Source organism: Garra rufa, chromosome 24 (genome assembly GCF_049309525.1).
Source record: "Garra rufa chromosome 24, GarRuf1.0, whole genome shotgun sequence".
NCBI classification, from domain to species: Eukaryota; Metazoa; Chordata; class Actinopteri; order Cypriniformes; family Cyprinidae; genus Garra; species Garra rufa.
The window spans coordinates 2,716,806-2,735,094 of record NC_133384.1 but is presented as its reverse complement, the minus strand read 5'-3'; the positions used below and the strand labels follow the sequence as shown (position 1 = coordinate 2,735,094).

The 18,289-nt window shown below is 36.8% G+C and overlaps 1 protein-coding gene across 1 annotated transcript in view; it reads right to left on the bottom strand.

Moving 5' to 3' along the window:
• LOC141300002 (A-type potassium channel modulatory protein DPP6-like) overlaps positions 1–8,669 on the bottom strand; it is a 167,449-nt gene extending 158,780 nt beyond the window's left edge. Inside the window, exon 1 of the mRNA XM_073830303.1 lies at positions 8,219–8,669. Within this exon, the coding sequence (XP_073686404.1) occupies positions 8,219–8,275 (57 nt within the window). The 5' untranslated portion in view covers positions 8,276–8,669. The remainder of the gene's footprint in view (positions 1–8,218) is intronic.
• Positions 8,670–18,289: the final 9,620 nt, after the last annotated feature.

Below are 18,289 nucleotides of genomic sequence, written 5' to 3'. Positions count from 1 at the left end.
CCCGCGCGCATTTTAAATGGCCAGATCTGTACATATCCATTATATGGAGAGAAATCCTGAAATGTTTTCCTCAAACAACATAATTTCTTTATGACTGAAGAAAGAAAGACACTGTGAGGGAGAGCTAAGAAGAGTGTGTAGGGAAAGCATGTATGAGACTGAACAGCTGCTGCCGTTAATGCCGTTTGCTATAATAATCACATTGCGATGACGTGAAAGTAATATGGATGTCTTAAAGGGCTTGTGTCTTCAAGATGTAATTGGTTTATGTGATTGGTCAAGATTGGAGAGCACAGACTGAGTACATACTGATTCCGATCAGCAGCCAATCAATCAGAACATCCCTATTAATTACCCACTAACTAATTAAGTACTAAACATTCTTATCATTGTCCTACTACATTCTGTGCTGTATGTTAAGGTGCGGTCACTTTAGTGTAATTCTGTGGGCAAATAGGTTCATTATAAACAGGGTAGTCATATATGAAGAACAGCTCACATGAAAGTCACTTTCAAACCAAGCGGCTTCCTAACCAAGAATTTCTTTCTTCTGCTGAACACAAAAGAAGAGATTTGGAAGAATCTGGGTAAACAAACAGTTTTTGCTCCCCACTGACTTCAATTCAGTTGAGGACCAACTGTTTACCCACATTCTTCAAAAAATCTTCTATATATGAAACTGGACCACAAAACCAGTCACAAGGGTCTTTTTTTTTTGGAAATTTTTGGAGATTTATACATCATCTGAAATAAATAATCTTTCCATTAATGTACGGTTTGTTAGGATAGGACAATATTTGGCTGAGATACAACTATTTGAAAATCAGGAATCTGTGGGTGCAAAAAACGTAAATTGCCCAAATTAAGTTGTCCAAATTAAGTTCTTAGCAATGCACATTACTAATCAAAAATTTAATTTTAAAGGGGTCCTATTATGCTCCTTTACAAAGTCTTTAATTTGTTTTTGAGGTGTACTTGAACATGCTGACATGCTTAGTTGTTCGAAAAACGCATTATTTTTCACATAATTTACATTATTACAATAGCTTTCTCCCCAGGCTGGCACAAACGGCTCAATTAGTTCCGGGTCCCGCCTTCCGAAAAGTCAAAAGTATTGTGATTGGTCAGAAGTCCCAGTGCGTTGCGATTGGCAAACAGCGTCGACCGCGTTCCGCCCTGTTGCGCCCCTTCCCAAAGTAGAAAACTAGATTAAAGTGATTATATATATATATATATATATATATATATTAGGGTTGGGCATCTAAGGTATAATGCCGATCCGATACGCATCTCGATACAAAGTATCCGATCCGATATATTAACGATACATTTGTGACATATTGCGATGCAATACGATACGATTCACACCCATATCACGATACGATGCGATAATTCAGCACTAACTAATTAGATCAAGTTTATGTGATGATGTGAAAGAGGATGCGGTGCCAGTGAATGAGTTTGATTATTTATTAACCAAGTAAAACCAAGACTTTTTGATTATGTATATATATATATATATATATATATATATATATATATATATATATTAGACAGATTTAAAGCTCCTGAATTCTTTTATTCAGACATTCTAAACAACTACAGAGTACTTTTTCTAAAGTAAGTGAACCTGCCAAACAGAACAACAGGGAGATGCCAAAGACGTGCCTAGACTCCGATATGCAAGAGTGTCATTGTTACTATTACTCTGATCGTCTTTACTTTTACATTAGTGCGAGGGTTTGTTTCATGCAGTCAAGAGATGAAGTAGAGACCCGTTTTTCCACGGGGGTATAGGTTACTTTTATGTGGGCTTTTGCTGGTGGGAGTGGGACAAAATAACATACATTTCTGCAGGAGCGTGCAGGAGCGGGACTAAAAAATCAGTCCCTTGCAGGTCTCTGATGATGTTTGCGTGCCGCGGTTGAACGTTTTGAGCCGCCGTTCAGTCTGTATGCGATGAGGCTTGCTGCGCCGAGTCCAAAGCAATCAATCACAGAACACGAAAGAGGCCGTGCTTTGACCATTTTAGGATAAAATTTAAGTTAATTTTAAGCCATCTCGCGGGCCACCGGTTGAGAATCCCTGCTCTATGTGACTTTCTGGACACGCCCCGGTCTCTGTAGTGTTGTGATAGGCTACGTCATTCACGCAGCAGTGAAGGGAGACGTGCTTGCGAAACAGTTCAGAGGGGAGAAAACAATCTAACAATATTTTCCACTTTCTAAATAATAAAAGTATGTCTACTAATAAAAGTATGTATGTCTACTAATAATTATAAAGAAATAAATCGGGATTTACCGATGCAGATATGTTAGAAACGATGCATCGCGATACAAATGCCAATTTGTATCCGATGCGCACTTTTTAAACCGATGCATCGCATCGTTAACGTTTTAAACCGATGCACCGAGTGAATCGGGGAATCTTCCCATCCCTAATATATATATATATATATATATATTTATTTATTTTTTTTTTTTTTACACAAACACATCTGATCGCTAAAGGAGGCTTTTACTGACCGCACTGGAGCCATGTGAGGCATTTTTGTTTTATTATGGATCGACTTATTTTCAATCTATGCTGTAAGTTACCAGAATTTATTTAATATAACTCCGATTGCATTCGTCTGAAAGAAGGAAGTCATATACACCTAGGATGCATAAAGGGTGAGTACATAATATGGTATTGTTGGTCCTATCGTCAGCATACGAGATCGTGGATACGTGACATTATCATTATTGTGCTAATGTATTTAATTATTTGCATGCCTGAAACCATAAGGCTAGTGAAGCTATCTACACTGTATGATAAATAAATCTCTTACCACATACTGCACATGTCTACGGCGCGGCGTAGACATGTGCTAGTTCGTGTTTACATGAGCCGCGGATCTGCATGTGTTTGGACCCTCTGTACAACACACGTGAATGGCGCTGCTTCAGCACGGCTACCGGAGCAGTTCGCGAACCTTTAGTTAAAGCTGCGTTTAAACGAGCCGACCTACGGCTCGCTGTAGCATCCCAAAAGCGATGTCCATATTACATGGGTAAAGTTAGGCGAATCCCCCACCCGCCAACGATTTGAATTTCAGTAGGCGGGATACCGCGTTGTGACATCATTGCATCCGGAAAACAAACGCTGTAGTCCAAACGAGTCGTTCCGCTGTAGTTCTTGAAAAGTGATTTTTTAAAAACGAAATATCTCCGTTTGGAGTGGGCTTTGAGATTTGTAACTTTGTAGATGTTTTTTATGCCCAAACGTACACACCACACACTGGCTAAAGTTCAAAAAGTGAAAAAGCATAATAGCACCCCTTTAACATATTTACAGTAGGACATTTACAAAATATCCTAATGGAACACAACAAAAAATATATATTTTGACCTGTACAATGTATTTTTGGCTATTACTACAAATATGCCCATGCTACTCAAAAGGATAGTTCACCCAAAAATCAACAGTTGATGTATCTGCTTACCCTCAGGGCATCCAAGATGTTGGTGACTTTGTTTCTTCAGTAGAACACAAGCAAATATTTTTTGGCAGCCAGTGGGACCCACGGCTTTGAGAGTACAAAGTAAAAACATACACAGACAAAACCAAATTAAACCCTGTGGCTCATGATGATACACTGAGGTCTTAGCACACAATCAATCGGTCTGTGCAAGAAACTGAACAGTATTTATATTGCTTTTTTATTATATTGTTGTTGAGTGCATTCACAACAGCCGGCGTGTGATGGTTCAACATGCTCTGGCATAGTAGATGCATGAACGGAAGCGATCTGTCACGCGTATACAACGCTCATTGTTTACACAGACAGATTTCTGGGGACGACGACGACTACTAATTACTTGTGTGTCGTGGTTGTTGCAACTGATTAAAAACTAAAAGATTACATTTGCTAATCACATCCGGGAGTGTTGACTTTTGAGCCTGATCGACTAAAGTTATGGTTGCTTGCTCTTCGTTGTGCGCCGGCTGTTGTGAACGCGCTCAGGACAGTTGGAAATTGTGCTGGATCAATACTGTTCAGTTTCTTGCCTCAATGTATCGTCCAGAGCTGCAGGGTTTAATTTGCTGCCATTATGCTGCCATTACAGACTGTAACAGTTTGAGTTAAAAATCTTTGTTTGTGTTCTACTGAAGAAACAAAGTCACCTACATCTTGATTGCCCTGGGGGTAAGATAAACATCACATTTTCATTTTTGGGTGAACTTTCCCTTTAAGACTGGTTTTGTGGTTCAGGGTTACATATTTTCTTGTCCATAAGAGGAAACTCATAAAGGTTTGAGAGTGAATAGAATGAGAGTGAACAGAATTTTCATTTTCGGGATCTTATTTAGTGAAGTTCTTTCTTGAGAGACTGTGCTGCATTATAAATGAAATTATCCAACACTATAAACAATCCTGCACACTCCACGGAATAAAGCAAAAATGGTTTGTACACCTACATTTGTTTTTGCAATTGATATGAAAGAGACTTAAACTCATTGGACACCAGCACCACTCAGCTGTATGCTCATAAAAACTCATAAAAGACATTTTGTTGAGATTTAGAAAAATCTGCCTGTCACCTCAAAGTGACGCACTATTATAATCTTATTTTGTCCTAGCATTTGCACCACCGCCCACTGGCAGCTGGCATTTGTCTTGTGAGTGATGGTGATTTCGCGTGTTTATGAATTTAGAGAAATAAATGGTCACTCACACACATGACTCGAGTGGGTCAGGGGCTGTGTGTGTGTGTGTGTGTGTGTGTGTGTGTGTGTGTGTGTGTGTGTGTGTGTGTGTACCTGGTATTCATCCTGTTGTGGGGACCAAATGTCCCCACAAGGATAGGAATACCAGTAAATTTTGACCTTGTGGGGACATTTCTCAGGTCCCCATGAGGAAACAGGCTTATAAATCATGCACAATGAGTTTTTTTGAGGAAGTAAAAGTTTGCACAATCTCCTGTGAGGGCTAGGTTTATGTGTAGGGTAGGGTTAGGGCGATAGAAAATACGGTTTGTACAGTATAAAAACCATTACGCCTATGGAATGTCCCCATAAAACATGTAAACCAGTGTGTGTGTGTGTGTGTGTGTGTGTGTGTGTGTGTGTGTGTGTGCGAGTGTGAGCTATTGGATAAATGCACCCAGGAGTGTGTGTGTGTGTGTGTGTGTGTGTTATTATAGGCTGAAACTGCCTTGCTCCGCAGCAGTGCCAGGAGAGCGTACCTCGTCTCGGCCTATACATCAGTGCGATCTGCCACACATTACTGGATAATTGGATCCATCTTTTGGCCACAGACAAGCATGTGGGCGACAAAATTTATGTGTTTATGATTATGTGTGTTTATATGTATACTATAGCCTCTGGGTCTGTGTACTATTCTTTAAATCCTCACAATAATAATAATGTAGTGTGAGATGTAGCCTTGCTGGCTGTGCGCATTTTCTGATGTTCCTAAAAGCGATAAAAGATATCTCTTACATGTTTGTTTAGAGTTTTGTCCTAACCAGCCACAACATGACAAGCAACACATTTTCCAGGTACTTGGTTTCTACATTGCTGCATCGCCTCAGGTAGCCTGGTCCAATTCATTGGACCAAAGCAGTGCTCCTCATCTACAGAAACATTAAACATGACAAGAAGAGACTGATTGTGTAAGTTTAAAATACTACATTTTATGAAATCTCTTTTTAAAATCATTCAAAAATCATCTCAAATCATGAAAATGTATTTTCTTAGTTTTATCAGCTACAGTGCATCCACAACAGCTTTGGGTGCATTTCCAAAAAAACATCATTTCCAACTTTGGTTGCAAGTTTTATCATTAACAGCACAGATTCTGTGTTTTTCAAGACCATGGTTCCATTAAACATTCTCAAACAGCATCGGAAAATTGTGGTTAGAAGCATAGTTGCTTGACATGAACTTGAGTAGATCATAAGCAAGCTAACATTCAGTACAATCTTTATCTTGTATTCTATAAATATACAGATTGCATTCTAGGTAAAATATCAAGAGAACAAAAGTGGCGTTTTTGAAGGGTGCACAGATGTGAATGAGCTCTAGCACCACAGGGGAACCATGGAGTACAAAGTAAGAGTAAACCTGCAGTTTAATCAAACTTAAAGAAAAACACTGGAGAACATAGTAGTCCTCATACACAGTATGTATTTACAACAATAATTCTTTCTCAAGCCAATTAATTAGACAAAGTTATTACTCCACCACCTGCGTAATGATATTAATGACAATCCAACATTACTGAATCAACATTCAGTAAAAAATTCACTACGGTTTTGAGACTAACTAGTTATTTTCACCATTTAAGCAAGTACTATAGTAGTTCATCAGCAAGCTACGCCTCTGATTGGCTGTGTTCTGTGACACCACATTTCCGCATTCACTGCGGACAGACAAATTACTTCTGTATCTTACATATGAAACAGTTCAAGTAAAAATATGACTGTGTCAGCATGTTAAAGTCTGCATGTGAGCATGCTCAAAGGCATCACTGATAAATGATTAAAGATTTTCCTGCTGCATCATTCCCTTTCACACAGCTACATTAGCAGCTTTCTGCCTCCATCCTCAAAGTACTATTATTCTCTATAAAATCGGACTCCCAACTACAAATTGAAAAATATGACAAAACAGTAAGTTTCTGCACTGCATTATTATGGCAGTCAATCAATACTGTATTCTAACTCAATCAATTAAATTCATTATAGATGAAAAACATGAATAGAAACAAAGATATATTGTTTGTTTACTTCTGTATCATTAAACATAAGTTAATCACAGGCCTCCGATACATATACAAATCTAATTTTACAATCAAGTTCAAGTCTATCTGTCCAAGTAAGGACATGTTCTTGTATTGCACCCTTGCTGGTCCTCATACATATAAACACCTTTGGTTGTTCTATTGTGTTTTATTATTATCAGCATCTAGCAAAATGATTTAAGACACTGCAACTAAAAAGTAGTTTGAGGTGCAGTCCAGCGAGCTGTTTTTGAACACAAGAATATTTGACTGGAGACTCACAAAAACATGAAAGCTGTACTTCAAGCTTGAACTGATCCAATGGCAGGAAAATCCATTATTAAAAATCTACCTACGGGTTATGGGACATGATTATAAGCTGTTGTTTTTATTGCATTCTTTTCTAATTTCCACAAAAATAGTATATTTGACGGGCTTAATTTTATGTGTATTAAGCCGTATACATATACAGTATGACTTTTGATGGAAATCTCAACTTTCCTCTTGGGTGATTTTTGCCTTTGGGAAACAGAGGAAGTACAGAAGATCTACCGTTCCTGTTGTCAAAGTTTGCCTGCCCTTGACGTGTTCACCTGCCCTCTCTCTGCTGTCTCTAGCGGGGCTCCCACCTTTCACACTGCTTTTCCTGCACTGCACTTTGTTCCTGTCAGTATTGCCTGTGGCTGTTTCTGTACCTGCTTCCACTCTTTCTCTCTTGAAATCAAGCACAGACATTCACTGTTGGGGTAGTCAAGCTAATCTTTTGAAAAGAGAGGGAAGTAATGGGATTTAAGGAGTTCACACTGGGAAAAGAGCAATATCATTTCACAACTATTGTGTGCAGAATAAGAATCTTAATGACAAAAAACACAGAGGATTGAGGAACACAGGGGGAAATATATAATAACACTAATTAATCACTTATTCTGGCAAGAGAAAAAAAATAAAAAAAAATAATAATTTTGACAATATAATATTATTAATGGTCTTTTAATTAATACTTTATCGGTATCTGGATGATCATGTTAGGATATAACATTTTTATTACTTTAAGAAACTTTTGACTTTTATGCAGATAATAGCGATTAGTATCCAATTGAATGTAAAGTGTAAATCAGAATAAACAGATTATCAGATTTATTATACACACCTAATGTGAATTTCCAGCTGACTGAAGCTGATAACTTTAAACCATTAAGCTACTTTAAACTGTGCAGTCAGTCATCACTAGTAAAGATGGCCACGATCTCCTTGATGACTAAATGGTCAAAAATCGTGTCAATATTTCTAGTGCTTACACAAAGCTTATAATTTAAGACAGTTTAGTAGATAAATGCATTGTCCCTTTCAGTTTAACAAATCACGTTTAGCTAAAGCAATTTACCTCTTAAAAATTAAGTATCTATATTCTCTGCACAGTACAAAAATAAAATAAAAAAATCACTTCAGTACCTGATCTTGCTGTTGAGCTGCTTTGGTCGATATATTTGACTCCTTTGCTGTGGTCATGATAACAAATTACCACAGACAGCAAGAGACATTCAGTTTGTGCCGAGACCGCTGACGGTTACACAGAGGAGAGAAGATGCTGAGGGGAAAACGGTAGAAATGCAGCAAAATCCCAGTGAGACGTGAGATTTGATCTTAGAGTCGTTCTTCAGAGAATTGGCGCGCCACTGTTGCTAAATTACACAGAGAAAGAGAGAGAGAGAGAAGTGAAGGAAAAGCGGACACAGAGAACACCGATCACAGCCTGGAAACCGACACCGGTCGACTACGAGTGCGGTGCACACGAGCTTTTCTCATCCCCCTTCACGCGCTTGCCGCCTTTTCACTCCCGCCTCCGTGCACCAAGCGCGCACACACGCGCGTGACTGCCGCCTTTTCACCTTCTGCCTGAAGCTAGCAAACGGAGAAAGGTGGTAAGTGTGTGCGTATGTAAGTTTTCTTTCTGTTTTGTCCTGTTCGTATATAATGGTATGCCATTATATTATAAAAATGTATATTAATGTAGCCACGGAAACCGGGAATAAGATATTTTTTAAATCTTTATATTACAAATATAAAGCGATGTGTTTTAATTTCGCACCTGTAAGGATCACCTTACAGTCTTCCACAGTCGCAATAGCCATTATTGAACCTTAACTGATTCTTGTGGATAATCCGTTCAAACTGTGCCATTTTGTCTCACTTTTTGATTATTTTTTCCACTTCATAACAACATAGTCTTATGATCTGTAGATAAACAATTTTACAGATATGTCAAGGGAATTAAACCAATAGGATTCAGTGTGTCCTTATCATCCAGCATATAGTACGCCAAAACTGACACTCCAAACACTAGTAAGTAGCTTTGAAAGTAGGCCTACCTCAGCTCTTTTCATGACAGTGTAGTTTTTACAGTAGCAAGTTATGTTTTCAATGGTTAGCGGTATAGTGCACCAATCACTGTTTTCAATGTCAAAAGAGTTTTACCTTACTAACAAGCAAAAAGAGGTAAACAACCACACTGTCAGCTCTCTTTAGGGGTGTTTAGTCTGATTCATTTGTGAATCGGTTTGTCCTAAACAGTCCTCTTTACCTCATATGTAGCCTATAATCTTTAAAGTCCGATGTAGTTATAATGTTTGTGCTAAATTAAACTGTTCTACAGTGTTATGACTGATATTTAGACTTGTATTATCAATCAGTCAAACTGGTTCACAAATCAGTCTGAATGATTCAACAAGTCTGAATAAAAATTCAATTTTAATATTTTTATCTAGTAATCTCAAATGACTAAAAAAGTTAATGGAAAAGTTATTCAAGTTGGTCATAAAATGGGGGAACCATAAATTCAGAAACAATACAATTTAACAAAATCAAGAATCTAATAATGTGTCTAAAGAATCCTGTATACTAAAATCCTTTGCTTATCTGGTGATTCTGACTTAGTCAAGACACGTCTTCAAATACCTTGTTTCATTTTCAATTCCTGAGAGTACTATTATAATTCATTTTCAGGGATAAGAACTGACCAGGCAAACGTTTTAGGTCTAACTAATATTGTTCAATTCGGAACAATTCAGTTGGTGCGCCATTCTAAATGTTAATTAATTCTCTTTTCATTTCTCCTCAAGGTCTCTGCTGTTCTGCTTTTTGAACATGTGTTGCCTTCTCTGTTAATTAAGGGCAAGGCAAAGTGTGTTCTTTTCACCAGGCAAATTATTCTGGAATCCCCAAAGGCATCTGATCATCAGAGGTCACGTGATTCCAAAACCAAAACTCACAGCGTGGATTTGCTCATGTCCTTCAAGCGTGGCGCTCTGGGTTCAGGAACGTGCAGGGAAACAGTAGTGCCATTCGGCACTGTCTCTTAATGAATACGCATAAGGGGCTTTATCATTATCCCCCGCCAGCGAAAGACAAGAGAGAAGCCGTATGTGCCCAACCGCATGCTGAGCAACACAAACTCAACGGTCCGTCCATCAGCATTAAGAAGAGGCTGGTACTCGACACGTATTTTGAGTTCAATAGCAGGGAGTTCAATGTCAACACACTGTCCCTCTTAACATATGTTATTCAAATGTTGCTCGAGAGGAAAAGGACACATAATTTTGTCATTTGAGATGAGTGGCATGCAGCGTGTGAAGCTGAGCCGGCTGATCAACCCCCCATGAGCTTGCATTCCCTGTGCCAAAATTCAACAGTTTTGCCATCCGAGTTCTGCTCTACTACTTGTCCTTCAAATCAACTCTTATTTTTCATCAGCCCCGTGATGGGTGAAATGAAAGATCTCTTCTCGGCAAATCAATCACCTCCAAGCTAATGGCATTCGCTTTGGTCACAGTTGCCAGCAGCATGCACTTGCTGAAGGATACAGCCACGCTGCTAGCCACATAATAGATGTTATTATGCTGCGGTGGGGCCTGGGCAGTGTATACACAGCCTTATTGGTAATACTGACAAATAACTATTCAGAAAATGATAGATGACCTTGGTTGGCAGGTCTTTAAATACACATTTTGCAGAGTATTACAGATGAACTGGCTGACAAAGGCAGACAGGATGAAAGTATTCCCTAGCTTAATTACTAGACTTCAGTGCCAACCTCAATGGCTTGCACAGTATCAATTAACACTTTGATGCATGGTGTCCACTACAGTGGACAAACCATTAAAGGCGATTTTTTGTCCATTAACATATAAACCGTCATGAATGATTAATTTGTACTCTTACTTTTAATCCTACATGAATAAAAGTAGTTATCCATACAACCATGTGACCCTGGACCACAAAACCAGTCCTAAGAGTACAGCTGAATAAATAAACTTTCTATTGATGTATGGTTTGTCGGGATAAAACAATATTTGGCTGAGATACAACTTTTTGAAAACCTGGAATCTGGCGGTGCAAAAAATCTAAATATTGAGAACAATCACCTTTAAAGTTGTCCAAATGAAGTTCATAGCATTATATATTACTAATCAGAAATTAAGTTTTGATATATTTATGGTAGGAAATTTACAAAACACCTTCAAAGAACATAATCTTTACTTAATATCCTAATGATTTTTGGCATAAAAGAAAAATCGATAATTTTGACCCATACAATGTATTTTTGGCTATAGTGCGACTTAAGACTGATTTTGTGGTCCAGGGTCACATATAGTCTTTTGAAGTCAAATAAAATCCTTATATGAGGAACACAATTCAATTTAAGGGTTGTCCACTTTTTTTTCTTTTGTCTGTGTCCTAATAGTAAGGGTGCAACAGTATTCTGAGCTTCGCTTTTAACAGCAGACTGAGCTTTAGGTTAGTTTTTAACTGCACACTTCAATGCTCACTGTTACGGAGAGATGAGAGCGAAAGCGGGTGGATCCATATGCAAAGCTTTATTCGTAAACATGGTCAAAACAGGCAGGGTCAACACAGGTAAACAGGTATACTGAGGGCAAGACACAAGAGTAATCCAGGGGGCTAGGCAAAAGGGTAATTCAATAAACAGACAAGAGTTACAGGGCAGGCAGTGAAAAAGACAAGAAAAGATAAACCAGGCAGGGAATCAAGACGCGAATGACTAGACTAGATTTTTCTTTTATGCCAAAAATTAGGATATTAAGTAAAGATCATGACTAGACTTCTGTCCAAGCTGATCAAAAGAAGCCACATTGGGCAGAAACCCGCCCAATCTGGGAACACTGACGTCGTTCTGTAATTTTTGCACTCAATGTCTGTGAACATAAACCCTGCCTACTTTGATTTGATTGGCCATCACAAGCACTTTGACATTGATGAGCTCTGTTAGACTGCTGGCACTGAGGCATCTCAGATGTGATGGGAAGATCTGTTATCTTGGATTTTATTCCTTGCAGTACCAAAGCAGAATTAATATAAGGTAATTGTTTTACAACTTTTGTTATTGAAAAAATACAGAGGTCCAGACCTCAGGGAACTCAATGGTGGGTACAGCCTTGGTTAAATGTACTTGCAACTTGGTTTTATGCTTTAATGACACAAGATTAATGAAAACAGAGCCCACTGTGAACACTCTTGTAATTCACTTCAACCTTTTTGATCTTAATGAATGATTATTTTAGGTTCAGGTGGTGTGTGTAAGGAATTGAAAGCAAACAGAGTATGGCTCTTTCTAAAGCATGCAGTGTCATCTGCTGTTAAAACTAAGCTCAAAATTGATTCACAATGCATTCACGTAAATCACAGAATCGATCCACAAATCGATTTATCATTGCACCCCTACCAGTTAGCATAAAGACTTGGAATAGAGCATTACATTGAAAACTTTTTTAAAGTTTGCTGCCTTATTGTGTGCCTGATTTGTATGAGCACTTCAAGAAAAAGGGAGGACAAGAAGCAGAAACTGAGAGATTCAATTAAATAACAGGGAGGGTTGGGTGAAGTTAAGTTCAGTAAACGTGTGAAAGCGTTTTGAGTGAGCCCTGATTAATTCCCCCAGCTACACAGTCTAGCATGAACTCATATTTCAGGAGATTGAAAGCCTGCTCTGTTCATTGCGTATGTTCACCGGGACTTTCATCAAGCAAAAGGCCGTGAAACAACAGTAAGGCCGTGGCCAAACAGGCAATTACATTACACCCTCGGGAAAACCGCTTCAAGCTATAATTGTTATCTCTTTTAAGAGAACTTCCAATGCTGAAAGGCTGCGCAAAGGGTGAAATCCAGCAATAGTTTAAACAGAAACTTTCTGCCTTTTTTTTTTTTTTGCAGCTGCTGACGAGCAGCAGACTGAGTGGTAATCCAGGCTTTGAGCTTAGATAGTACTGTCATTCCTTTGTTGGCTCTTAAACGTAAGATTTTAATTGCGATTTTTAAAGATCTAGCCTTTCGAAATCCTACCCCTAAATCCACCCAACACCCCAGAGCTTTCAAGATAAAGGCAAATCTGCTGTTGATTTCAAAGTCTGAGGTTTCCTCTTCCTCACAGTAAACTGTCATCCTCAGTGCCTCATAAAGTCAAAGAACAAAGTGAAAGTTAGAAACAGAGCTACATTTATTCACCAGAAGCGTCAAAACCTTTATCCAGTCTATAGAGCTTCTCAAACAGGTCTTACTGCATGTGAAGATCCAGAATATTGTTTTAATTAAATATATAGACAGAAAGAACTGTTGAAGTTTATCTCAATAGAATCTAATGCATGTGTATCTGTAAGTGTGTCTGCTGTAAAAGGACTTCACACTCTTCTACTTAACCCTTAGATTAAGCAATGTTTCACATCTGTAATTTTGATAGTTATGTAGCATCAGTTTTAAGCCTGGGTTATGAAAAGCATCTGCTGTGCTAATATCAAACTGAAATAATGCAGTGCAAGAATGCTGTCAGCACAAGATGTTCATGCCTTTCTTTCTTCAGTCAAAAAGAAAATGGATTTTTCTCCATATAGTGGACTTCAATGAAAGCCAACGGGTTGAAGGTCCAAATTGCAGTTTCAATGCAGCTTCAAAGGGCTCTACACGATCCCAGCCAAATTGTAAGAGTTTTATCTAGCAAAACGATCTGCCATTTACGAAAAAAATAAAATAAAATAAAATAAAATAAAATATATACTTTTAACCACAAATGCACTACAACAATGTTGGACAATTTTGAAGTTAGAGAAGAAAATGTAGATTTTTTTAACTAAGTAGACGGACGAAAAACTAACCGCGTGCGACCTTTCCAATGCGATTACATAATGCACAAAGCAAGTGCAAGACGAGCATTTGTTCATTTATTTATTTATTTATTTTTTAGAAAATGACCTTTATTACTCAACTGGGATCGTGTAAAGCCCCTTGAATCGGCTTTAAAACTGCAATTTAGACCTTCAACCCAATGGTTCCAATTGAAGTCCACTATATATAAAAAAAAAAAAGTCCTGTAATGTTTTCCTCAAAAACCGTAATTTCTTTTTGACTGAAGAAAGACATGAACATCCTAGATGACGTGGGTGAGTAAATTATTATTATTTTTTTTATTCTGGAAGTGAATTGTAAATGGTAAAACTTCTTATACCAGCAAATAGCTAAAACTGATTTATTAGTATTTCTCAAAAGGTTCTGTTCACACATTTATTAGTATTTCTCAAAAGTCCATATTCTCTAATTTCCTGGAGAAGATTATGCGTACAAAAGCCCCTAATGAAATGTTCATTCAACTGATTTGTTAAAAAATCTAAACAAATGCAACACAACTGTTTTATGTAACATCACAATTCTATTGAATATCTGCAAAATAACAGAAAACGTCCACAAAAAGACTTCCATGCAAGTTCCATTTATACTTTATGTTTCTAGATTTAACTGGTATAAATAAGAATGTGATTCTATGTGAATTCATTACTATGGCAGGACATTTGCCAATTTAGCAGACATCACAAACCATTCCATATTATAGATATTTATGGAATATGTTTGTGTTTTAAAAAATTGATAATTTTGTGTTTAGTGTTCTCTGAACAATAACTGTGTTGAGAAAGAAAGAAAAAATAATATAATTCGAGAATTGAGCCAAACCAATTAAGAAAAACTGTGACTTCTGATTTAATAAACTGTATAAAAGTCAAATCACATTCACAACCTTGTTGCGCCTGCAATCTTGTGTGAATATCGGCATGGCTGTCATCTGTGTTGCCAGGGTCACGGTTTTCCTGCACAATTGGGTTATTTTGCAAACACAGTTGCAGGGAAAATTATAGACCCAGTTCGGCTACTTTTATAATGTACCGCAGCTGTGATTTATCTGTCGGCCAAGAAAAATGAAAATAGATCCTTTTTCCAATGTGTATTGATCCTTGGAATAAATACCAGCAAACCTAAGGACCAGCAAACCTAAGCAGGTTAATGGAGCTAACACATCACATTATCACATTGTGTATCACATTGTGACAGTGTTGATCATATTTATAGCTCACGTTTGAAAAGAAGAGTACAAAATGAAAAAAATAAAATAAAATAAAAGTATAGCTAAAATCATCCAAGTAAGATTTAAATCAAATCAAATCAAATCATTTTAAGGGCTTTTATGGGAATCCCACAGCTGTCAACTGTGATTGGATAGGGAGAAACCAGGCTATTTTCATTATTTTTGTGTGAATTTTGAGGCCTAAAAATATTTCTGGAACCTGGCAACCCTGGCTGTGATTGCCCTTTAGCACTGGCCATTTCTGCTGATATCCAGAACAACAAAACTCTTGCTCATGCAATGTTCCTTAATTGTTTTGTTGGTGGTCAACTAATTTGGTTGAAATGATAGTTGTTATGATTGAAAAAAAAAAGCCATTTCTGAAAAATAATAAAGCTTAATATAAAGGCAAAAAATGTTGAGGTACATCACTCAGCCATACTGTGAATATTTCTTTATTCACTCACAGTGTTACAAAGACAAAGTGGAGGTATGGTGTTTACTGACACACACGTCTGTGGGGAAAATGAAGTTTAAAATGGCTTTCCAAATCATATTTCTTACTGGTCTTACAAAAAGCTCCACACCGTTTCGAGGTGCCAAAGCAATCGCTCACTGTTACATTAGCTCTAATGTCAAAGTCTTCAGCTCGGCAAACCACCGGCACTGAGATTACCCAAGAGACCAGAGCGCTGTGCACTGACTCAGAAACACAGGCCGGATCGCTTCAGCCGGTCGCTACCAGTGTTGGGGAGTAACTAGTTACATGTAACGGCATTACGTAATTTAATTACAAAATAAATGTAACAGTAATTCGTTACAGTTACTTAGAAAAATGTGTAATTAAATTACAGTTACTTATGAAAATGTTAAAGATTACAAATGGGATTACATCTAAAAATTGTCTTTAAAAATCTGGGATATGTTGAATAATATTAATCTGTTGCTTTGCCTGTTTTTGATATGCACGATGCCTTCTGTTAAGGCCATTTATTAAAGCCGTGCTATTCTGATGCTTTTGATTGGTTTGAATTTGCGGTGCACCACGTCTGCCAATTAGGTTAATCCTCTTTGTCAGCGCGTTCATCGTATCCTTTGTGTATTCAAGACCAATATTAAAAACATTCATAACAAATTAGATAGCCTGCTAGCTTTAAAAGACACACTTGTATTCATGAACCCTTTCACAAAAAAATATTGCATTTTTTCTCCTTGAATAAGGTTGGTAATGTCAGATCTAACTTGCGATTTTATCACATTAACCCATTTTAATTTTGAGTGTCAGTAAAATCAGTGTTTACACTACTGCGTGATTTTCAGCTGAAACGTGGCTAATGATTTGAAGGATGAAAATCCGCTGCAGTTTAGTTTATTTTCGAATAATATAGATCTATTTTTCTCAAGGGCTTGAAACTTTTCTCTATAATGATCGATGTTGACCTAACGTGCCACCTAGTGGACAAATCTCTCAATTAGTTTGTCCCATTTTGTCTTGCAAAATCGAGCTATCATCTAGTGAAGCACCCCAGTTGGTCACTGAATCTAAGCTGTTTTAGATGAAATGTAACTTTATTTAAAAAAAAAAAAAACAATACCATGGATTTTATGACACAGCTAGAATGAGTCTGTTTGGATTTTGCAGTATCTATTCTAGAATCTATTCTTTCTTCTGTTAGTGAGAAATAATTATTAGCCCTGTATGGTATAATGATTTCCCTTCACACATTGTGGTAAAAAAAAAAATAATAGTATGCAGATTTTTACTATTTTTTTTATTATATCAGTAAGAAGAAAAAAACTTGTTTTTACTACATTATTATAATCTAGAATTGTGTTTTCTCTTAAATTAACAAAAAATAATTATCTATTATTTTAAATAGATAATTTAGATATTTAAATAAATCTTTTTTAAGATTTAAGTTTTTCAAGGCATTGTTACTTGCCAGTGTGTCCTGTCATAGCTATGCAAAATTTTGATTTTGTAACAACAGTAAACTTTTTTTTGTTATAAGGTCTGGTTTTGTGATGGCTGTACTTTAAAATAAATTAATATAATCTTAATTCAAGTGATGAAAGATTTTGAAATTCTAACAGTAAACTACTGTAAGGTCACACCTGCTTAGTATAAATGCTTGAAAATGATTTAGTTTAAAATATCCATTAGAAACTTAAAAGTAATCAAAAAGTAATCACTTTACTTTTCTAAAGTAATTGAAAAGGTACACTACAAATAGGGTAATTTGTAATCTGTAATCTATTACATTTCCAAAGTAACCTCCCCAACACTGGTCGCTACGCAGAAAAGTGCAGCACCGCTCCTTTTTAAAGCCATTTACACCACACAACAAACACAGAGAGCTGCAGTGTTAGCATTAGAAGAGATAAACTGCTTTCTCTTCCCATAAGGCTCCAGCTGGGGTTGTATTGTGGTGGGGATGTAAAGAACATCAGCAATGCTCATTGCCACTGCTTTATTTTTCACTGGGGGAAAACAAACTATACAACTGCTACAGTTGTATAGAAAGCAAACCCATACCACATTTCATCCTGTGTCCACAAAACTCCACAGGAAGTTTCACTAATTTCTGTACAATTGTCACACCTACCATTCATAATGTTCTACATGAGGGTTATTAAAACTAAAACCAATTCATAAAAAAAGAATAAGATCTATATACACATATTTAAAACAAAGACTAATAAAAAAAGTTACAAAAACACACCAAAAACAGAAAAAAATGGTGAAAAAAACCCTGTCCCTTTATATATTTATACAATAAATATTGGCTAATTTCATTTTTTTTTTTAGCTACCAATGAACATTTAAATGTGAAATTTGTCATTTTTGCACCATTAGTAGAACTAAAACGAAATTAAAAAACACAATCTTTGTTTGTTTGTTTGTTTGTTTGTTTGTTTGTTTGTTTGTTTGTTTCTTTCTTTCTTTCTTTCTTTCTCTTTCTTTCTTTCTTTCTTTCTTTCCTTTTAATTGATTAATTGAGAGATTGTAAAAGCATAAAAAGTGATTATTATTATATGTTAGCTACAGATCAAAAGCAATGGGGAAATTAAGGTTAATATTTATTTAAAGGATAAACTAGTTCAAAACATTTTTCACTTGG